The sequence below is a fragment of the Miniopterus natalensis genome, chromosome 2, assembly GCF_054644295.1.
Source record: "Miniopterus natalensis isolate mMinNat1 chromosome 2, mMinNat1.hap1, whole genome shotgun sequence".
NCBI classification, from domain to species: domain Eukaryota; kingdom Metazoa; phylum Chordata; class Mammalia; order Chiroptera; family Miniopteridae; genus Miniopterus; species Miniopterus natalensis.
Window position 1 is genome coordinate 141,117,425 of NC_142082.1, and position 23,566 is coordinate 141,140,990.

General features: G+C 41.9%; 1 protein-coding gene and 1 pseudogene across 1 annotated transcript in view; both read right to left on the minus strand.

Annotated features, from left to right (window-relative positions):
• SCN8A (sodium voltage-gated channel alpha subunit 8) overlaps positions 1-23,566 on the minus strand; it is a 114,543-nt gene that overhangs the window by 9,787 nt on the left and 81,190 nt on the right. The window contains exons 15-23 of the mRNA XM_087814664.1: positions 22,335-22,691; positions 19,100-19,567; positions 18,456-18,573; positions 17,990-18,144; positions 14,509-14,682; positions 8,970-9,092; positions 2,934-3,218; positions 1,113-1,166; positions 239-376 (exon numbers count right to left, since the gene is read on the minus strand). Of these exons, the coding sequence (XP_087670790.1) occupies positions 239-376; positions 1,113-1,166; positions 2,934-3,218; positions 8,970-9,092; positions 14,509-14,682; positions 17,990-18,144; positions 18,456-18,573; positions 19,100-19,567; positions 22,335-22,691 (1,872 nt within the window). The remainder of the gene's footprint in view (positions 1-238; positions 377-1,112; positions 1,167-2,933; positions 3,219-8,969; positions 9,093-14,508; positions 14,683-17,989; positions 18,145-18,455; positions 18,574-19,099; positions 19,568-22,334; positions 22,692-23,566) is intronic.
• On the minus strand, positions 15,448-15,792 carry LOC107528280 (large ribosomal subunit protein eL30 pseudogene; annotated as a pseudogene).

Sequence of the window (23,566 nt, forward strand, 5' to 3'; positions counted from 1 at the left end):
AGTAAAAGGCCTCAAGAATGCAGTTGCAAGAAATGTGGTAAGCCACACACTGTGAAATCTAGCCCTCAACAGAAAGAGTTGGTTGGGGCTAATGGGGCAAGTGCCACAGTGAGTCGACAGTATGGATCTTAGCGGAAGAGAGGTGTTCTCTCTCTAGAGATAGGGACAGAGACATAGAAAGATACACCCCTCATCTGGATGGACCTCTGGCCACTGGCAATGAGGGGAGGAGACCTATCTTTTTCTTTTGTTGATTGAAGTTATCAATGATGACACCAATGAACAGGTTCAGGGTGAAGAAGGAGCCGAAGATAATGAAGATGACAAAGTAGATGTACATGTAGATGTTGTCCTCATACTTAGGCTGCTCATCAGGCTGTCAAAGGACAGGAGAGAAAGGAAGAAAGTCAGCTCCTCGCTTGGGGATCAGGTGGGCAATTCAGACCTGCCAAGGCCATGAGCCATAACTGACCACTCGGGCTTCTGAACCAAGCTGGGGTGGGGGAGCCCTAGATTCTCTCTGTCTCCTTCACGCTGGCAGGTCCTGCCTCAGAGGCCACTGTTCCTGCCATGACTCAGGTGGAGAATATGCAAATCATGAAGTGAGGAGGAGGGGAGGCTGTCTGCTAAGAGCCATACTTTTTGCAAGGCATCACTGAAGAGTAGACAGCCCCACTGGACAGGCTGAATTCAACAGCCTGATCATCTGCGGTCAGTGTAAAAGAGTGACGACTTACTGAGAGGAGCAAAGTGCCCTATAATCAATAAAACAAGCAATAAATGTTCTAATCCTCCCTTTCTTTTCTTTTTTTAAAAAATATGTCTTTATTGATTTCAGAGAGAGGAAAGGAGAGGGAGAGAGAGATAGAAACATCAATGATGAGAGAGTCATTGATTGGCTGCCTCTTGCACGCCCCCAACTGGGGATGGAGCCTGCAACCCCGGCATGTGCCCTGGCCGGGAATCGAACCCCGATCGCCTGGATCCTAGGTCGATGCTCAACCACTGAGCCATGCCCGGCTAGGCCTCCCTCTCTTTCCTAATGAGATCCACCATGCTGCTCATTTTCTAGCCATCTAAGAGGGTTGAGGTTTCATCAGGTATGTCCTTACCTTTCGGGAATCTACAGCTGCATACATGATGTCCATCCAGCCTTTGAAGGTCGCCTGGCAAACAGAGTCAGTCATTAAACTGTGCCAGTTAGGGGGTGGGTGGGAGTCTAAACAGGGGTCCAAGAGGCCAGGCTTAGGTTCAGTGAGAACATAAGACAGGGAGTTTAAGCGCAGCCTCACACAGACATACAGATTTTCTGTTTATTAATACAGAGCTTTGTCTAAGTCCTTTAAAATAATGTCAAAGTTTGGCAGAGAAACATACTGACAATGGTAATTGCATCAATACATTTACAAAAGGTTTTTAAAGTGGGGCTGAGAAGGTTGCCTAAAGCTGGGGCAAACTCATGTTTATGAATGAGTAGCAGGAATCTACTGAGGATACTTAGAATTTGGAGGAATCATTTTTAAAAAGGTGTTAAACAAGCAATGAGGTCTGGAAAATTCATAGCTGCATTAAAAATACAACCAAAAAACAAGGTCAGAACTTTTCCTTTACTAATAATACATTCATGTTTAGCCTATGGTAGTGGGAATACTGGCTTCAGCCTAGGCAGCTCCTTCCCAATTTTACTCCTTAATCTAGATATCTAGCCTGATTTTGCAAACAAATAAGGGTAACCAGTTAAAATGTTCCATGTTTTATTTACATTCTATTTCTGTTTTATTTACTTAACCAGATTCTACGTTTTTTCATTTTTTTCAGGGTGTGGGTAGTTCTGTATTTGATGGCTCTAGTAGTGCCAAACACAACGTCTTGCATATGGTGGGGACTCTGAACACAATGTCTGACTGGCTGGTTGATATGTACTGGTCTGCTGGAGCTGCTCCAATTCAAATTCAATTTGCGGGTCCAATTTATTGAACTGGGATAGAACAACAAAAGTACTTGGGAGTGAAATGAACCACTGCTCATTCCATTAACTTTGCCTCCTCCTACTAGCTAACAGTAAGTGCTTAATATGGAAGATTGAGTTGAGAGCTTCACCTGCATTATTGTATTTAATATGCCCAACAACTATATGATGTAGACACAGTTGTAATAGTAAAAAAATACATCATCGCAAATACTATTAAGCATTACTATGGGCCAGGCACTGTGCTAAGAAATTTTAATAAATTATCATGAATCTTCTTGACAATGATACAAGGTAGTATTATCCACATTTAATAAATGGACCCAGGGAGGTTGAGTAATTTGTTTAAGATTACATATCCAATAAATGAGTGTGGCTCAAACTTACATCTGTCTATTCCAAAGCCTAGGAACTTTCATTGTATCACAGAGTCTTACAAAATATCCCAAAAAATTGGCAAGAGAAAACTAGGCATAATGAAATGTTGATTATAATAATCCTTTCTCACTGTGACACATTGGGACCTTTTTCTGGGGCTGACCTGAATGGCAACATCATAGCACTACCATGTTCTTTCCTTTAACTTTAGTGTAGCTGTTATGGAGAATGGTTCCGCTCATCAAAATTGCCATCACTTTTTTTTTGGTTTTGTTTATGCACTTATCTCCATTTTTTTATACTCTGTCCTGGAGAGAGAAAGTGATGACTCTGCAACTTTATTATGCTGCAGAAACCTTTATTTGTTGCTGAGCTTCAAAGCAGTGAGAGAGTTCCTTTGAGTGAGGTGTTGGAGAAGTCAGAGTACTCAGGAAAGGTGTCTCCCTGGGACTAGCTTGGAAATGACATGGTGCCGTGTGACCTATTAAGAATCATCTTGATTCTGGGAACAGGGTCGAGGAGGAACCAAGTAAGATTTCTGCTACCCATTTGAATTTCATTGGACAGAAAAAATAACAATACTTACCACCTGAAGAAGCGCCAGGTACCCTGCCCCAACATTGTCAAAGTTGATCTTCACGTTCTTCCATCTGATTTCTGTATTGTTCCCCTCCATGAGCTTTTCACAGTCAGTTTTATTGTTGACAATTTCAATTTCAAATCGGATTTCAGAAGTCTCATTAAAGCAGTAGTGGTACTTTCCCGCAAACAGGTTAACTCCCATGATGCTGAAAATCAGCCAGAAGATGAGACACACCAGCAGCACATTCATGATGGAGGGGATGGCGCCCACCAAGGCATTCACCACCACCTGCATTGGAAGGGGGAGGTTGCTGAGTGTTGGGAGGAAATATGGGCAAACACACTCTTTTGATTTCCAGGAGGGGAATGACACTGTGTGGCTTGCTCTGACTATAGAAACATTATGTTCCTTTTGAAATTAGGGTAACTGGAGAGATCCAGAAGTAGGATCAAAATTTTCTAAATCTATGAAATATATTTTGAGGAATTCTGATAAATTACATATTTATTTCATCTAACACAAATCCCCTGCCCAAGGCCTTCTCTCCTAGGCATCAACCTGGACCAAAAAAGTTATTTTAGTCCAATCTCCCTCTCATAAAATATGACCCATGGGAAAATCTTGAGAGACCTCGAGCTCATCAGTTGCCTTTCAACAGCCATTCCCCCTCTGCAAAACAAGGTATGATTGTTTAAAATCACAGAGAACCACCCTTTAGGGTTAGCACTGAATCAGTCAACGGTACATCAAGTCTCTTTTATGACTATGCAAGGCCAGTTATCTTACTTCAGGCAATAGCTGAGCATGCATATTTTGCAGGCTCAAGAAAAAAAAAAAAAAAGCTATATTCCCTCTACCAAACGGTATAAAATAAAATCTGAACAGATGTGTTTTTCATACATGATTCATTATTCTTCTTGAGTCTCTTCTTTCTGACTTTGTAGGTTTCTAAATCTAAGAGTCACCCCTTGGTTGGCTAATGTTGATGTCTGCTCAATCCAGAGCTTGACTTGACTCTTCACACAGGAATGGCCAGTTTTTGGGGAAAGTTTTGGGTTATATCACTGCTCTTAAAACCCAAAGTTGGCATATTGTTAAAAATCACTAACTATAGTAAGCCGAGGAAATGAAAAGCAAAGCAAAGGAAAAAAAAACCCCTCAGGAATCAAAGTTTCTGGGTTGTTTTACCTTTGATTTTCCTTCGCACTATAGGTGAGAGTAGCTAGACAACACTTCCACTGTGGCAGCAGTTTTCCCTAGAGGAGTTTGAAGTGCTTATAAAAATAGCATTTCAGGTAGTGAGACAAAGACAAAGCTGGTGCTCATTTCTGCCCTGATTCTTACTTGCTGTTGTCCTAGGTGGTGACTCAGAATTCTGTCCTAAGGCCCCGAATGGTGGCTCTAAAATGGGAAGAGTGCTTCTCCCTTTTTCTGGTACTCTAGGAGGATTAATGGAGTTAAAATAAAGACAATGGATGTAAGTGAAGTCTTCTAATATTTTGTTAGAAGGAGGTGACAAGTATCACCATGTCCTTGCAGTTTTTCAGCGCAGGGAAGAGACAGGGCAGGCTGCCAACTAGCACAGCACACAAAGGGCCAAAAGGACGGTGCTCTACAAGGAACACCAGGGGGCAGCTCTGGGCTCTAATTTGAGCCTGACTTGAGTTCAGGTTTTCCTTACCCTGTTTTTGTTTTAGATTGCAATGTCACTCATTGGAACACATGGCTGAGAAGAGCTGTCTGTTCTGTCCTATATAAAAAAGGCAATGATATTCTGCTAAGGGGTCACTCGTCATTAGATCAAAATACTAGTTCTGAGTTTCTCCAATTTATATATGAAGGCCTTTAGATTGAGAGGCAGTTATTTCTTAATTCTTAGACCAAGAAATCTCTTCTAGATCTAACAGCTCTTTCATTAGTATAAAATGATTGTATTACAACTGTTCATTACTTTGAGCAAGGAAAGCCAGAATATCTGAAATCTGAAAAATCCTCAATGCTATTTTGGAGACTGATGCTCATATTTATTTACTTGTTACCAAAGTTGTCAGGTAATCAGATTTGAATTTTACCTCCTCATTCTACAGTTGCTCACCCTTTGGTGAGAACACCAGAAAGCAATGAAATGTGCAAAAGAACAGGCAAAGGGAGGGTGATCCACAACAGGAATAATACTTTCTCAAGTGATAAGAGTAAATTATGTAAAGATTCAAAAGCTCAGGTCTATGGGACAGCATTTTGCAGCACAGCTTAGGTGAGAGATCACAACCTTCTATTAGATCTTCTCAAGTATGCAACAGGGAAGTAGGTCCCCAAAGATCTGAAACCTAGACATGTGGTTTTAAAAATCTCAAATCAGAATCAACCTCCTTTAGAAACTCTTCTATCTTAACCCAGTCTAACCTGTCCTACACAGCGTCCTTGTGTTACAGCTATATATAGGGTTATATTTACAGCAGGAAAGAATAATTAGCTAACTAAGTGATCTCTTCACACTTTTATATTCAAAGATTGATCAAAGGAATCAATACATAAAAGTATTTACTGAGCCTTGTTCTCAGACATGTATAACATAAAAATCCTATAAAATCCAATGTACTTATAAGATATAAACATATTTTCATTTATTAATCATAACCAAAGAGAAACTTCTTACCTTGGTTTTATGAATCAAACAGTAAACAGAGATGATGAAATTTACTAATAATTCTTTCTTGCTATAAACAATAGCTTATCAGGCTGTAATATGTTAAACAGAAATTGTTTAATTGAGCTCCATATATTATTGTGCTGTTATTCTCAGCAAAGGGTAAGAAACCATTCTTTGTTATTTTGAATTCTCACACTATAGATTATAAATGCTAATTCAAGTGTCCATGGATAGTCACTTAATAAATTGAATATCCTACACTGCCTTTAATTATGATGAAATTCATTTTTAAAAACTAGGTATAGAAATATTACTCAATATTTCTAGTAATCTATGAAAAGTTACTGTTTTCAATGAAAGTTTATACTTAGCAATTGATACAAATTTCACTTAGTTGATGGGAAAATGCCAATGAATACTAAATCTTACAGCATTTTTGTCTTCTTTATAATGAGAATATTATTGCTCATTAAACACTATAAAATCTGTCAAATAGCTTTTAATATCTGGCAGAGGGAACATAGCTTTAGTGGACCACTATGTACTGGCAATCAACAAAATGCATGCATGTTTCATAGCATTCCTATTATATACCCTCAAAAGTTTAATAGCACAGCAACATTTTAAATGAAGATTACTATGGAGGAGAGAAAAGCAAAGAACTACATTAAGTATTCCTTTGCCAATAGCATGAGCGCTTCAATTTTCTGGTCTTTGGTTTGAGAAAGAAGAGAGGAAGAGACTGAAGTCAGTGTCCCAGGACAGGCTAGGGCCCTATGTTCCCTCTCAAGGGACGATCTGAACCCATCATTGGAGCAGCACAGTGACAGTTGAGCCCATCTGCATTGATAAGTATTTAGGTCTTGAAGAGTTTCTTATTTAACATTTTCTAAGGGTAATCTCTCAAGTGTTGGTTGGCATACACAAGAACCCAAACCAAGGAATTAAAAACATATGCCCCCATAGAAAAATAACATGCAAATAACACTATGAACTCAGGCAAGCTCAGTATTTTTTCTTGCAGTTATTCTCCCACAGTACAGGAATGGGTTGGAGTCCCCTCCTGCCCAACCAGAAGCAGCCAGCGCTATTGGCTGGAGTCAACCAAATGAGGTGACACTGCTATACCAGAGCTTCCTTTGCTGAATGTTTGTTTATTGTTTGAGATCCTGGCTTTGGGTTCAAACTTGTTCCTGCCCTTATTATCTTATTTGAGAAAATCTTGATATAGAAGTTTCACTTTCCACAGTGCTTTTCAAATAAAACTTTTTACTGTTCTGATCATCCATTCTGGATCCCTGGCCTCTTAAATTACTTGAAAGCTGACAAGTGAAAGTTTTGGGGTAGCGGAAACTGAGAGTCCAGGAAAGGTGAGACAAGAGGAGGGGCTAAAAGGAAGAGGTGTGGCCACCAAAAGGGCTCCTGTTTCTAGGTTATTCAAGTAATTTCCTCATGAGAAAGCAGGCACCTGCTGGTCCCTGAGGACTATTTCTGCCATGTAATGAGCATCCAGACTGAGAAAGTTAGTAGCAAGTATTAGCTGGGCATTTTTTCTTAGGCTTTCTTCAGGTAACCAGTCTCAGTTTAGAATATCCAGGACCACTGTTGGGAAATGTGGAGAATCACAGGCTACTGGGCTCGGGTACAATGTTGCAAATATTGTCTTCAATGAACTTTTTTAATCCTCAAATTTTTAGTCACCAAAATGAACGATCAACTGTATAACGAAAAACTAGTATGATTTATTTTAAAAATGTAACCCCTTCTGATAAAAGTGGGAAGGTGGGGAGGAGCGAAGAGCATTTTAATCCTATTTTCAATGACCCCATGGCCACCTAAAACACTGAGTCCTCTGCAATATCCTCTCTCTCTCTCCATTTAGCCTGAGCATAACAATGACTTTATCACACATTCTGAAATCTCTCTGAACTATGGCAGAAAGACTTAGAATCCCAAATTTTGTTTTGCTTTTAAAATTAAAATAGATTTATGCTGCTGTCGAACTGACCTTCCTGCAGATGGCTTTGGGTAGGTTGCAGAAAGCTTGTATTTAGTAAACCAAACTGTGACTGTGCTACAGAAGAAACAAATTTGTTGCAAAAAGCATTTGTGTGAGTAAACTAAAATAATAAAATAAAATTCCCAAGTCCCAGTGAAATTTTTATCTCTCCGTACAACTATGGGTATCATCATAGAGTAGTTAGTGGCCAGTTCACAGATGAGGAATGAATAAAGCAGCACTGTCCTGGTATCTAGTTTCTCCAATTAGTCTGGCTTTATGTGGACTACTGCAACTGTTTAATTTTCATCCCTAGATTCTGATATTTGCACGTTTAAAAACATATCCTCTGGTTTGCTCTCCTGCATGTATTCAACATCTGAATTGAAATGAGTTTTCTTGGCCTCGTTAAGTATAACAGACCTCTCTGATTACCACAGGACAACTAATTGCCACCAAAAGCCAGTTGCCCACTTGATTTTAGGAAATTGACTTTTTAGTGTATATGTGTGTGCATACACATGTGCACACACACAATTTTTCAAATCAAGAGAGATGGCAAAAAGGCACCAAAAGAAGGAGCCTTATTTCTAAGTTGGCAGGGTGTCAGCACTTTGCACCTTTTGGATTTGGGTGGAGTGTCACCAAAGCAGGCACAGCAGGTGTCAAGAAATTTCAGGACTAGCTGATATTCATGTAGCATCCTACCTGGTTGTTACTTTGACAGTGTTAGGACAGGGGACCATGGAGCATGGGCAGAGGGGTAGGGTGAGGAGGAAAGCTCTGCTATCAGACAGAGGCCGCCAGTCCTTACGGGACTGGGCTGAGAACAACAAGGTGCAATAAGAGGAATCACAATATAAAGAAAAGCTTTCTTTTCCCAGGGCCATGCCAAATTCCACTGCATCCCAATTCCAGGCCTGCCGTCATGTCTCCAAGCCCCTGCTCAGCTGCTGAGTGACGCCACGGTCACAGCCCCCACCTGGCTGACGGCCCTACACAGAACTCTCCCTGCCTGCGGCCTCTGCTTTTCAGTGGGTCTCTGGGTTACAATTCCCCTTCTTTGCACCTGGTGATTCTCCCTATTAAGTCAACAGCCCAGAAAGCCACCCCAAGTGCTACAGGAAAGCCAGGCCAAATGAGAGTAGCCAATGCGGACATGTTCTGCGGCGGCATGTTGCTGGGCGTGGGTGGGGCCTTTATTAATGCGATGAGGCAGCTGAATGCGACTCCCCTCGCACGGGACAGGTGCGGGGAGCGAGTGGAAGATCAAATAGCAGCTGCATCGCGGAGTTCGGGCCGAGTGACCTTCCCACCATGTGATCAGTTCTAGCATGCTTCAACAGCTTCCACTGGCATGCAGAAGGATCAGCGGCTCTTAGTATCTTACCCTCATGCCTTCAAATCGTGATAAGGCTCTTAAGGGTCTCAAAGCTCTTAGGGTCCTAAGGGACTTTATGGCACCTAGTTCCGAGTAGCCCAGGGCATTAGCTACAAGGCTGACTAAAGAGACCTACACGGAAACAGAAGAGAAAAACAAAAACGGAAACAAAACAAAAAAGAAAGAGAAAAAGAAAACAGAGGTTCCAGAGTGTTAGAACAAAGCCCCTAGCACTGATTATACAGGTTGGGCCCCCCGGGTAGAGGAGGTGGGTAACACCAGCTGCCTACTTCAACTTGGACTCAAACGACCTGGAAGGAAAGGTGGTTGAGAGAGGCAGAAGAAAAAACACAAAGGGAAGAGAAAATTGAGAGAGGGCGGCAGACATACGCACAAGTTGGAAAAGGGGTTGAAGGGAGCGGGAGAGAATGAGGAAATTCCATTGGAAGAAGAGGAGCCTGAACAGATGACAAAAACCTTACCCTCGCCCTTTATAGTCTCTGCAGGTCCCAGAAGTTCCCATTAAATTAAGCCAGACAAATTTAATGGTACCTATGGAAAAGAATACAGATAAATACACACACTCCACACAAGCTGCCCCCTCCTCCTCAGCTCATTCACCAGGGATTTCCAACAAGGACAAGCTCTTACTCCTGGGTGACAAGAAACCATTTGTTTGAGAATATGATGAGTCACTACATCCACAAAGGAAACATTCAATAAGTACCACAGCTGACTTTACAGTTCCCACGGAGAAAAGAACCAAATGAAACTTTTGGACAAAATTTTGACTCTGTGAGAACTCACTTAAGTAACTCTTCTATTTCTCACTTTTAACTAAAGTAATCTTTCCATCTTTTAACTATACCCACGACTCCTTCACGGCCCTGAGAACTTGGGTGGGTCTGGACAACAGCATCCATACTTTTCCTTATAATGCCCAGAACAGTCCAAAATAACCTGGCCTCAGGTCTGTTCCTTCCAGGCCAATCTTCTATTTTCTCATCATTAAAATAACAGCTGGAAAGAATTTTTAAAATTTTATTTTATAGATGAGGAAATTGAGGCCCACATACCCAATACACAAGAATTTGCCCAGTATCACATTAGCAGTCCTGAAGCTAAGATTAAGACTCATACTTCCGATTCCCAGGTCAGAGCTCTTTCTTCCATGGACAGATCACCTCCCCCACTGGCAGGTTAGATGCCAATATCCCAGTAGAGGATTATAGGTATCTGAACAAGTCAGAGTTGAATATATTGGCATATTCAGGAGAAGTCTGCAGGTCTCTAGGCCTACAGTCATGGTCGAATGCTTTCCTGCTCTTCCAGAGACAAACTCACCTGTTCTATCAGGGGCCTCAGAGGAGTTACCATGACGATCCCTTAACAGTGAATACTAACTACCTATACCTACAGCTGCACCAGACCTGAGACCTGAAAATACCTTTAGTTGATCAAATCCTAGAATGGTTGGGCTCTGCTTCTTAGAGCAGTGTCTCCCTTATTCTGGGATAGGCTAAGATGTTCCCATCAACAATTCCTAAATTCCCTCTGCTGGAAAGTTGTGGTTACAGATCTTCTTAGCCTGAATTGATATTTTAAAGTGAATTTAGAGGGGAGAAAAAAATAACTCACAACTTAGTTTTATTTGTTGCTTTCCATCTCTATCTTAAAGATTTAATTCTGTATCTCTGAACTGCACAAAACTTTTTTTTTTAAAAAAAGAAGATATTTATAATTGAGCAGCAGGACTCGTGGGGGGTAGAAGAAGAAGGTCAATGACCCAATGAGGGTCAGGGATGAAGAGATTAAAGGCTTCAGTTTTAAAAAGGGGAGTGAACCTTTATCTATGCATGTACTCATAATCCATCAATATAGGTATCTCCTCTGGAATCCTAGGCAGTGTCCAAATCAAATCTGGAATTAAATGCTACCCTATTAGACTACTCATGTTCTTTAAAGGGTACACAGTTCAGGGTTGAATTTCTGCCTACAACAAGAGCCTCAAAAGCCTTACCTAGAACACACCAGCAACAACCAATCATTTTCCTCCCATCTACCATCATCTATAAGACATGAGGTCTCTTTTGCCCACCATTGCCAAATACAGCCAACTCTTAAATACAAATAATCTAAAATTGCCAGATTCTTAGCAAGATCTGAATAGGTACATCTGTAGGTAAGTTGTTCCAACCCAGTCAAGTACCTGAGTTCTAAATACCCCTTATCAGCTCTATCCTGCGAAATTGTGACAGGTAAAGACTGCAAAAGACTAAGCTTTCAGTGGCTATAGGCCCCATACAAAGCAAGACCTCCAGCTCTTTTTTTTGGTGGGGGCTGAATATGATTTATCTGATAACAAATAGGCCTAAAGTGGGGAGGAGGTACAGATTCCAATCCAGAGGTTGGCTCTAAACACTGTTGAGAGAGATCTGCACTTGACTGATCAATCTGGCCAAGATCTCCCCAGACAAGATCAATAAGGATCCTATCTGGGTTATTCCTTAGTAGCTGAGGACTTTCTTATAATCCTCTGAGCCTCCATGTTAAACTCTCACTGGAGACAATGAGAACATTGCTTAAAGTATACTTTAGGGAAAGAACCAAAACTGAAAAAGGAGTTGAGAAGTCTAAATTCAGGTTATCTATGGCTGAAGGCATGAAAAACTAGGGGAAGACAGTGGGTGACTTTTTCAAAACAATGTGAACATTTCAGAGAGAGACTACTTCAGCAGTCTGAATTCAGGGTAAGGTGAGGGGTCTTTTAAAGTTCCCATCCTGGGAACCAATATGCTGGCTAACCTCTGGATATGATGGGGCAAATTTCCCTGGGGAAATGGGGACACAATTCTTTTACAGGACAAGATCTCCAGTGCAGCCAAGGACCTGAGCAAAATAAAATGTCTCTGTTTAGGAACTCACGATGCTTATAAATAAAGAGAATTAACCTTATAAATTATCTGGATTATCCCATGATTCTAAAAAGTACTCATAGCAGCTTTAAGGGGCAATAAGGAAAAACAAAAATTCATTAGGGAAACAAACATGGTGATGACTGAGAGATCCAGACATCAGTCAATTGGTGGATGAAATGGGAGGAAGAGAGTCTCTAAGAAATTATGCTAAATTAGGACCGAAAATTTTTACATTGCTGGATGATCTAAAATGCCAAGGGCACTAGACATTTTACGCAAAAGAACAGTGAAAACTCTGACAGTTCTAGCTGCCAGTCTAAGCCTTATTCTCCATCCATAACTCAAAAACAGCAACCAGTGCAGCCATAGTTCAGACTGGGGCTGTCCCTACTTAGTACACTCTGCTTCTGCTATGGTTGTTTGTGTGTCTCATCTTTTCAGGCCCTTAGAAGTGCCCATGTCTTCTACTCTCTGTATTCCCCATGACACCTGGCAGCAGCCTTTGCATGTTGTGGGTCTCACAAAATATCTGATACGTGAAGACTAAATGTACCATTCTGCCTGACAGAAGTTAACAGGAGGGTCCTGGGAGAGCCTTTTTTCCAGAATGCTAGATTACTACCAGCCTGAATCAGGCCAGAGTGGCCCTGCATGCTAGTGCAAGCTCCCCAGGGGCTGGAGCATGCCTGCCTATCCCTTGTGACTCCCTATGGCTCCTGTGACAATTCCACACAGAGAATGGTATTTGTTTACTAATAACTGGTAGAGGTGTTCTCAGGAGCCACTGTCAGGCTCCATGGTAATGTAAGAATGCAGCAACTCCCGTAAGCTGGAGGGATTTATGGATTGTTGTTAGTTGGCCACATACCTGTCTCACACTTCTTACTCCCCTGCCACCTAGTATAAAAAGTGATTAAAATGTTTGCTAATTAATGGTGATGTGCAGAATTGTTAATGCTTTTAGCAGCTTATTTGGGTACCAGAGGGCTGTGAGATTCCTGATCGATATCCTTGAATTCTCGGGTTGCTCACCCAAAAGAGGAGAAAGAGAGTGGTTCAGGTTAGGGTGGACAGTGGCGGCAGCAAAAGTCATGGTGGGGGAGATTTGTTCCAAATCACAGTTTCCCTAGGACCGCTAGGAGTGTGGTAGTAGATGTATCTGTCTGAGTTCTTGGAAGGTCCAGAAGATGAAGGGCTTTTAGGACTCCCATAGGTGTTCCACCTGACTCTAAGTGGGTCTGTGCTCCAGAAAGAGAGCCAGCCCAGTGTCTCTCTAGTTCTCTTGGCCTTATCCCAAACCTATTCCCTAATTCTTCGAGCTCAAGTATCAGTCTGTGGGAGGCAGAGGCCTTTCTATCACAAGGTGCTATCAACAGTTGCTGAAGGGAGTGCTGAAACCTCTTTTTAGGAGGGTCTCAGGCTGGCACCCTCTAGGGGAACCACCCATATGTTTCACTTTAAGAGCAAAGGGTGACCTCCTCACCTCATTTAGGCATCTTCCCAAAGCCTTGCTTTTTGTAATGGGAAATGCAAATGGGAGCATAAACCATGGGAGTTTCAGATACATTGTTGGAAAAGGAATGCATTTATAGGGCAGAGATTATTGCTGCTGCAGCATGCTGGGCTCCTATTATCTGAGGAAGAGATTTCCATGATGTTCTATTCTAGATCCTAGAAGCATTCTATAGGTAGTTTCCCAATCAGTCAACAAACCTATATTCTAAATGTACCAACTCAGCTCAAAGTGCTCTACTTTCTTGGCACTTCTCAGCCCTCAGCAGGATCTGAATTCTCCATAGGTTCTGGTCCTACAATTCCCATTCACCCTTCCTCTCAAATGCTGATTTGGCTGGGGGGCAAAAGCTTTAGTTATTACACAGAGTAAGAGACAATCACCATGGTTAGAAAAGCCAACAAGGAACAAGTGCTGGTGGGGTAAGAAATAGTTACAGATGCAGCAGCCTCCACCCTGAAAAATAACAGGGGACGTAATGGCCACGAAGCCTTGGAGATGTCTTGGAACCTGAAGGAAAAAAGGATTTTCTTAAGTTTGGTGGTCACTGTGGAAACGGCAATGTGTGGCAAGAGGGGCCTTTACTTGGGTGTGAGCTTCCCCTCTTCCTGAGAGGCTGACTGGTTCAGATCAGTCAGGTATGAAGACTTGAGTTGGATGGAAGTGTCCTCGGGAACAGTCAGCAGGAGACTCTACCTAGATCCCTCCTCTACCTGCATCCCAGCAGCACCCACTTCATTCTCTCACCCCTCTCCTGGCAGCAGAAAGAGGACATCCTGCTGTTTGGGACAAGAGCCTTCCTGTTCCCAGCGTAAAAACAAAGGGCTTTAATACCAAGGATTCCACTTCCCATTTCTAATCTCTGAACTTTCTAAGCCAAACCACCAGGGTAAAGAGCTGGTTAGTTGATCAGTCCCTGGAGCAAATGTAGGGACTTCAGAGTCCCCTTCCCAAAGTTAAGATGTCACGGCTCTGAAAGCAACTTACCCAGACCTCTGTCTGTCTATATCCTGTCTTACACCCTGGGCCCCAGGCAACTCCAGCCATTAGAGGAAGACAAATCCCTGTTTCTGTTTTCCTGCTAGAAAGGGTGGAAAGTAGGAAGCAGGACACGTACAGCCACAATGAGGAAGTCCAGCCAGCACCAGGCATTGGTGAAGAACTTGACGAAGCCATAGGCTGTCCACTTGAGCAACATCTCCAGGATGAAGATATAGGTGAAGACTTTGTCAGCATAGTCCAGGATGGTACGAATGGTCTTCTTTTGCTCGATGTAGATGTCCTCGAAGGCCTGAAAGAGAGGCAGCAGCTGCCTATAGTGTCTAAAGGTAAACAAGCAACATTGGAAGTACTGCCCAACTCGGCAGCTCCTTCCACCTGTGGCTGGACTATTCAGCTTCTAGTCTCTTTCACTTTACTTCCCTGCTAGACATGGCTTAAAAAAAAAAAAGTTTTATTGAGATATACCATATAATTCAGCTATTTGAAGTGTACAATTCAATAGCTTTTAGCATATTCATAGTTATGCATTCATCACCACAATCGATTTTAGAATATTTTCATTACCCCCAAAAGAAAGCCCACATCCTCTAGTCTATCTTCCCCTAGTCCTAGGCAACCACTAATCTACTTTCTACCTCTACAGATTTCCCTATTCTGGACATTTCATATAAATCCAATCATACAATGTGTGGTCCTTTGTGACTGGCTTCTTTCACTTAGCACAATGTTTTCAAAGTCCATCCATGTTGCAGCATACATTAGTACTTCATTTCTTTTAATGAATAATATTCCAGTGTACAGTTATAACACATTTTGTTCATCCTTTGTCAGCTGATGGACATTTGTGTTGTTTCTACTTTTTGGTTATTGTGAATAATGCTGCTCCAGACATATGTGTACAAATTTTTATGTGGACATGCTTTCATGTCTCTAGGATATATATACTGAGGAGTGGAATGGCTAGATCATATGGTAACTCTATGTTTAATTTTAATTTTTTGCAGTTTTTAAACTAAACTCTGGCCATTTTTATTAAAGAACAATTTCCCATGATTTACTTTTCACCAGTCTGTTCTGGCATGCTTGTAATGATATCAGAATCACCTGGTCAATGATAGCCAGTGTGCATACTCCGTAGTATTTTCCACATTCTGCCCAATTCAATACTATTGCCACTGTAATGATGGACACCAGTCTTGGCCAACATGGCATAGTGTTCTATTTCAGATTTCCTCAAGGCTGAACAGGTGCTGGTGAGGAAGACCAGTTCCACTTTGCCTTGTCTGATCATCTTCAGGGTTTGCTTGTACCTCAGCACATAATTTCTACTTTTCATAACCAGCTGGAGCCTAGAGTTGATCAACTCCAGTGGCTTTTTAGTATTCTTTGGGGCCACCATCTTCCTGCCTTAGGTGTGGGATGGCCCCCAATGAAACACAGAAGCCAAGATCTATGTTCAATTTTTTGAGAAACTGCCCAACTGTATTCTAAAGTAGTTGCACCATTTTTTATGTTCCCACCAGCAATGTGTAAGGTTCCAATTTCTTCACATCTCTGCCAATACTATATGTTTACATGACAAAATCTTTTCTCCTTTCAGCCTCTGACATAGATACAGGTGGAGGGTCACAGGGCTGGGAGACACTCAGGTGAAAAAATGTCAGTACTATTTTCTTTCTCTGGAATTCCTGAATGAGGTAATTCCCTAATACAAAGGTATGAGCATTTCCATGTGCAGAGTGGTGGACTTTACAAGTGTGGTGCTATGAGAAGAGAGTTCCTAAAGTGTGAAAAAAACTGGAGGTGAAAAAAAAGTCCCTTGTCATGCAAAGGGAGGTGCCAGCTCTCAATAGTTCCAGGACAGCACTGGGCTGCCTGCAGACTCATCTTCCAAAGTGGAGGCATGTGAACCGCAGGTGCTCCAGTTTCATCACTGGACAGTGGGGGCAAAGGTCATGGATCCACAGTTCTTAGGATGTTGGTACAAATAAATCCCCTCAGTGAAAACAGTAATAGCATCCACGTCATTTTCCCTTATTTCCATTTGTAGAAATCCAATATATAACCCAACATATGAGAGATGCCTAAGACTGTCATGTCACTGGAGGCTCTAGTCCCCTCCCTCTGAGGTCTCATTACAACCACATTCTAGTCTTTTCTTGGACATTTTAGCTGTGGCTTCACTTTGTTATTTTTAAGTCTCATGCCTACAATTGCACAGGGTCTCATGTACTGAGCCAAGTATCCCATTTTATTCAACTATGATAAATACAAATTGTCAGAGGTGAGCAATAAACAAAGTTCAAACCATTTATTTCACTACTGCTTTTTCTGTGGAGATGGGAAAGAGAAGAATCAAAGGATAAGGCACGTTCCCTGTTATTTCAGGTTTCTGTTTACTAGATTTGAAGAAGGATGGCAACAATAATCAGCACCTTTCTCCAACCACTAGCCTTAGTCTTACCCTTCCTTTCCTCGAGGCCAGAGACCAGGCTGTCTGTCATCTTGGTGGCTCCACAGTGCCTCAGAAAGCAGTAAATGACTCAGGGGTGGGCAGGGTAGTGACTCCCCTTCACTCAGACCAAGGAAACCAAGCCATCTTTGCCTCCTATTTTCATGCTGACACTTTCCCACATAAACCCGGTCCTTGGCATCCTTGGCGTCTTCTTTACCACATATTATTGCCCGTTTCACCTTATCTTAGTCTCCTACCTCACACATTAGCAAAACTTCTCAAGGCACTGGCGGGATCTTTAACACTGAATTTGGGGTTTCTCCATTGTTATATTTTTGCTTCCAGATTAAGCTTTGATTCTACGCCTACATAAATGTGCCCACCTTCTTTAAAAACATTTCAAAATTCTGCATTCACTTTTCCCTTAATTAAAAGTAGGAAAACATGTAGTGTCTCTAGTCCCTGCTGTCCTCAAATCTGACAACTAGGGAACAGCTCCCTCATCCCAGACCCTTCCAGGTCTTCTCAGTTGCAATCCATATAAAAGTGAGAGCAAATGCCAAGAAAATGAGTCCTAGGAGCAAAGGAGCCTGTGTGTTCAGTGCCCTGTAAGCCTCACTGATTAATGAGCACTTACAAACCACAGGACTATAAATAACCCCTATACCAGAGATCTCTCTAAATATCTGCTAATGCTACAGCTTCTCTAAACCAGCAGGGTAAGGGGAGAGGGGGTGGAGGAACACCTCTTCCCCCATACCTTGGGCAACTGAAAAGTAAAGAGCAAGAGCTTTGGGGTAATAGGTGAGAAAGGGAGGTTCATTTTAGGAAGTTGCTTAGATTGGGGCAAACCAAGCAGTGAAGACACTTGGTAATTTGTATTCTCATCCAGATGAAAAGGAGGTCTTAGGGGTGAGAGTGATCATGCTGAGTCTAAGGATCAGGATGTGGATAAGTGTGGATTCTAACCCCCAAGGCTCAAAGTACCAGCCCAAAACACTTCAATAGACCATTATCCATGGGTCCACAGCCAATCTGTGTTCTCAGAGAAATTGGTCTTGGGCCCCATGTAGTCTTTCCCACTAGTCCCTATAAACCCTTCCCCAGCCAATCCCTCACTATGTTCTCCCCTGGACCTCACCAAGGCACCACTGCTGAGCAGAATCATGAAGATGATGAAGGTCTCAAACCAATTGTGTTCTACAATGAGGAAGCAGGTTTTCCGCAGGATCCACCAAGACTTGCCTAGCCCTTCTTCAATGTTGACATTGCAGCACTTGAATCGCCGGACACAACCTGGCACCAGCGGGAGAGGCAGGTCAGATGGTGAACATGCTCCACCCAGCCCTGCCCTTTCCTCCATCTCCCAGGTCCTACCAGGTGCTGCCCCACCACACAGCTGGGAGCACAGCGGAGGATCAGACTGTCTGGTTGCAGGGCTGAGGCTATGCTGCAAGGCTACCAGGGCCCTCTGGAGTTGCGAAGTGTCCTACTGAAGATAGCCACCAAGTCCCCGCCCTCTCATCCAACCACTATCCCTAGCAACATTGTCTGTAAGCAGTGCAAGTGCCCCGTGCCCTGTGCCCCTCCCTTCTCATCTAGCTTACCTTCTGTGAAGCAAGCGTCTGGATCCAAGTATTCCTCAGGCTGTTCCACAGGGGCTTCTTCTACTTCTGGTTTGATATCGATGGTACTTCCTTCAGAGGAGCTAGTATCATCCAGTTTCTAGATATGCAAGGAAAAGGGAGATCAAAAGACTCTGCAGCAACATGTCCACTCCATACTGACTGCTTTACCTCTGGCATGGATGATATGCTAGCTATAATTCTCAGTTCTCACTACAAACGCATCATCACCCAACTCATGATGAGCAAACAATTATCACAGGGCCTTTAAAACCTCTGTCAGAATGGGATATAACACTAAAACACACTCACAGATGAGAGTGATCCACCTAAACAAATGTGGCTATAGGCTGGTCTCAGGGATTCAGCTCAGACGGATTAATGGCAGGGAAGTACTTGAGGGTTTACTTCAGCCTTTGACCTAGATGATCTAGAAGTAATGCAGATAGATCTAGGAACATCTCAGGAATCTAGGTCATCTAGGGCAGGCTTAGAATGACAATAGGGGGGTGAGCTGGCTATTCCAGAATCTCTCTACCAAGCCCATAGCTGAACCAATCTCTAGAGCTGACAGAGTCCTGTTTGTTCTCACACAGGAAAGACTGGTTTCTAGGCTGGGACCTTACATCTTTGCTGCCTTCAGGATCTGATTCGCTGCTAACGTCCTCTGTGTTGACGTTCTCAAAATCAGACTCGCCTACAGCAATGGGCACCCGCACAGTTAAGTTGGGATTGTTGATGAAGGACATGTGGTCCTCATCAATGATGTACTTCTCCACACTGCTGCCAATGCCACTGGTGGTGCCATTGCCATTCTTCTGGAAGTCACCATTCCGGTGGATGTCTGCACCAGTGTGGTTGGCGATGCAGTTGGCCTTCTTTTCATACTCATCCAGAGGCTTCACTTCATCAGTCTCACGCTGCTTGAAGTGGGCCTGCATGAAGGCATGCACTTTCACTTTGGTCCAAGCCACACCCTTCTTGATACGGATTACTGAGATCTGTAGGTTGTTCATTTCTCCATCATCATCCGTGGCTGCCAGGTTGTCTGCACTGAAGGAGCTCAGGAGCAAGGCCAGAAACAGGTTCAGCACCTGTACCAGTAGCATTAGAAAAAAGGAGAGTGAATGTGGAATAGTATTAGGTAAGTTACCTACTAAACTAGGAAACTGGAAGCCCGTAGACTTATGTGACAAACTCAAGAATTTCTATTGTTTTGTTTGGCCCACATAGTGTTTCAAATACTCATGTTACTAGGTGAGCATTGTGCTTGATTTTTGGTTGTAATATAAGAAGCTTAACACCTATTTTCTTGGTTCTTTCATAGTTTTATATATACATACATTCCAAAACATGTTACCTTATTTACAATCAGAAAAAGCAAAGGCTATATCCATTTTGGAAGAAAGTCCCCCAGAAATAAAACCAAAAAGGCGGATATGTATTATTGGGGAACATCAAAGAGTGCATAGACACCATGTGCTCATGAGTGGTAGATGCCTTAGAGAACCCGTGTTAGAAAAAAGTAGGCTTGGAGAGCCATAGTTTCATACAACAAATCAAGAAGTTAGAACTGAAATATATTTCATGTTATCTTATTTTAAAAAATAATTTTGTTTTCCTAACAGTTATCAAAATAAAATATTTAGCAAGATAGTTATTGTTACTTTTGTGTTCTGTAGTATATCTAAATATTAAGCCATCAGATACAAGATTGCTTTCTTTCTCTCTCCCTCTCTTTCTGTTTTAATTTCCTGTTTTACCACATTGGGCATTAAGGTTAATTTATTTTTATGAAGACTAACTTTTGAAAAGTGGGAGAGGCGGTTACTTCTTGAATTATACTTGGCCCTTACTTTGTCATACTTCTGAAGAAGAGTAAGGCATATATTTTAGGTGGAGATAATAATATGCACAGAGTGGGAGGGATGGAAACAATAAATGAACTATATGTATTTGGATTATCTGGGCCATCGGAAGAATTAAAAAGGAGTATGTTGGTAAAATGGGGGTGAACTGGAGAGGGCTTTGAAGGCCAAGGTGAGGGATTTGAACTTTACTTGGATACACTATTGGTTCTTGAGTAAAGGGATGATAGATGATTATAGAGATTTGAGAAAGTCATTCCTTAGGAACTAGGAGTTAGGAGACTTATTTGCATGAATTGATAAGGGTCTGGATTAGGCTATAATAATGTCAAATGTTAGAATGCACAAGAATCTCCTGTGGTGAGATGCTTGTTAAACCTACATTGTTCCTTGACCTCACCTGAAAGATTCTGATTCAGTATATCTGGTGTAGGGCCTGGGACTTGATCTTTTTAAATGAGTGAAACTTGGGTGATTGTGATGTTGGTGGTCTTGTAGAAATACTAGATGGGTTATAGAAATGGGAAGGAAGGGGCAGATCTTAGAAATACTATGAAGAAAGATGTATGAAAGACATCAAACATTTACCAGGAGTGGAGAGAAAAGAGTCAGAAGAGACAGTTACAGATTCCTAGAGACTAGATAAGCAGAAGGACTGAGCAAAGGGGAATATGGAAAGATGTCATCAGAAGAAATAATAGGTGACTTTGTTATGTGCTCAGGTATCTGTAGACAGTCATGGTGAGCTGTCCTTGAGACAACTGAGAGTGGGAGACTAGAGAAAGTGGGCTAAGTCAGGGCTGGTAAATGCTGATCCCACCACTTACTAGTAGGCAACAGCTGTGTTCACTGAAGGACTGGAAACTAGAGGGATTAGAACTAGAGGGAAAGGTGATTGGGAATGGAGGAAGGGAGAGATTAAAAACAAAAAACATTATAGTGTTTATTTTTATAGGTCAAATGAAAGAAGAGGGTGGCCACAGCTGGTTCAGAAGATGGTGAGTAGGAACCCTCTACTGGAATGCTTCTCTACTGCAGAAAAGGGAAGAGAACTAGTATGGATGAGCTTACAAGGGGTCATCTGAGCGTGCCTTCTTCCAGTCCTCCCTGCTCTACATCTGCAAGTGGGATTTGGCCTGATCTGAAAGACGGGCACTTCCCATGCACTTTAGTATGCATGTCAATCACCTAGGGATCTTGTCAGAAATGCAGATTCTGATTCAATAGTTCTGGAGTGAGGTCTAAGATTCTGCATTTCTCATATACTTTCAAGTGATCTTGTTGCTGCTAGTCCTCAGATCATACTCCAAGGAACAAAGTGTTAAAATCTGCTGGTGAATGCTCAATATACAGAGGCAGAAACAGCAGGCAGACAGATCAAAGTAAAGCAAGAAAGTGATTTGTCATTTATACAAATTAAATAAAATACTAAGATGGTTTAGGTTACTGGTTCTCAATGGAGGGCAATTTTGCCAAGTAGGGGACAGTTGGCAATGTCTGGAAACATTTTTGATTGTCTCAACTTGGGGTGGGTGTCACTACTGACCAGTGAAGGATAGAGGCCAGGGATGCTGCTAAATATCCTACAATACACAGGACAGTCCCACGACAAAGAATTATCTAGCCCAAAATGACAATAGTGTCAAAGTTGAGAAATTCTGGTTTAGAAGAAACTTTTGTAGTAGAGTATGGAGTTTGATGTCTAAGATCTAATATGAGCGCTGACTTTCATCAGCTATGTGACTTTAAGAAAAGTCATTTTGCTGAGTTCGTTTCTAGAACTATGGAAAAGTATTGGCAGGTTGTGGGGCTTATGACTCAGTGGGCCTTTGTAAATAGAAGTCTTCTTTCCTTCATTCGTACCTTAGGGTTCTTGGGCCAAGAAAGAAGAAAAACCAACACAGACATGGAAGATGGTAGGACTAAGCAGACTGGGCTTTTAGGCCAACGGTAAGATGTTCAGGGCAAAGAAAAAGATGAAGTTAGTACTAACCACCAAGTTGCCAATAACCATGACCATCATGAAGACAATGAGGCACATGGCCTGGCCTGCCACCTCCATGCAGTCCCACATGGTCTCGATCCACTCCCCGCACAACACTCGAAAGACAATGAGGAAGGAATGAAAGAAGTCGTGCATGTGCCAGCGAGGGAGTTCACAGTCCTGGTTGATCTTGCAGACACACTCTTTGTAGCTCTTTCCAAAGAGTTGCATCCCCACCACAGCAAAGATGAAGACAATAATGGCCAGCACCAGGGTCAGGTTGCCGAGGGCACCCACTGAATTTCCAATAATCTTAATCAGCATGTTCAAGGTGGGCCAGGATTTGGCCAATTTGAAGACTCGGAGCTAAGGGGAAAAAAAAATCAAACAAACAAAAACCAAATGATACTCCATCCATTTTCTTACCACATGGCTAAAATAAAAGCAGATAAAATTAATAAATTAGATCAGCTTAAATGGGAGAAACTGAGGCATAAATAAGGGAAAACGGATTAATTTCACAGTAAGTGAAAGATTTAGAACTAGGAACCACAAATACTGGCTTTAGCCTCGGGTCAATCTACTTTTTAAAAGAGCCATACACGTACATATCTTTTTCCTATTAATTTTCCCTTAACTTCGCAAGGGATATCTCAAGGAAAATGAGATTTGTAGTGAACCAAAAGGTCAGTATGGTAAGGACAGTGACAGGAAATCATCTGTCTTCTTAAAAAAGCATTTAAAACTTCTAAATAGCTTTCTTTTGGCTTGTCAATAAATAATCAACCGATGATATGAAACTTTGTGATATGCTTGGAATAACTTGAAAGGAAAGCACAACTCCCAAGAAGGGGTAGTTCCACATATGTCAAACATCTTCTGAAAATGGACTATATAGGGTGGGGCAAAAGTAGGTTTCCAGCTGTTCACATGGAAAATAATACAATAATTAATAAATAATAATAGAATACACCGTGTTTCCTGTATAGTCACAACTGTAAACCTACTTTTGCCTCACCCTGTGTTGATATTAATTCTGAGGATGGAATTTTTGTATCTGTCAATCATTAAATTTCTATATTCTATATTCATTCATATGAACAGATTATAAGGTCTTGGCTAACAGCCTGAGAATGCATAAAGCCTATGAATGGAATGGTGATAACTAAATTATCATTAGATGTCATAAGTTAACAACTAACAGATAATGTAATAGGAATTCTGGTAGAAACAATAGCATT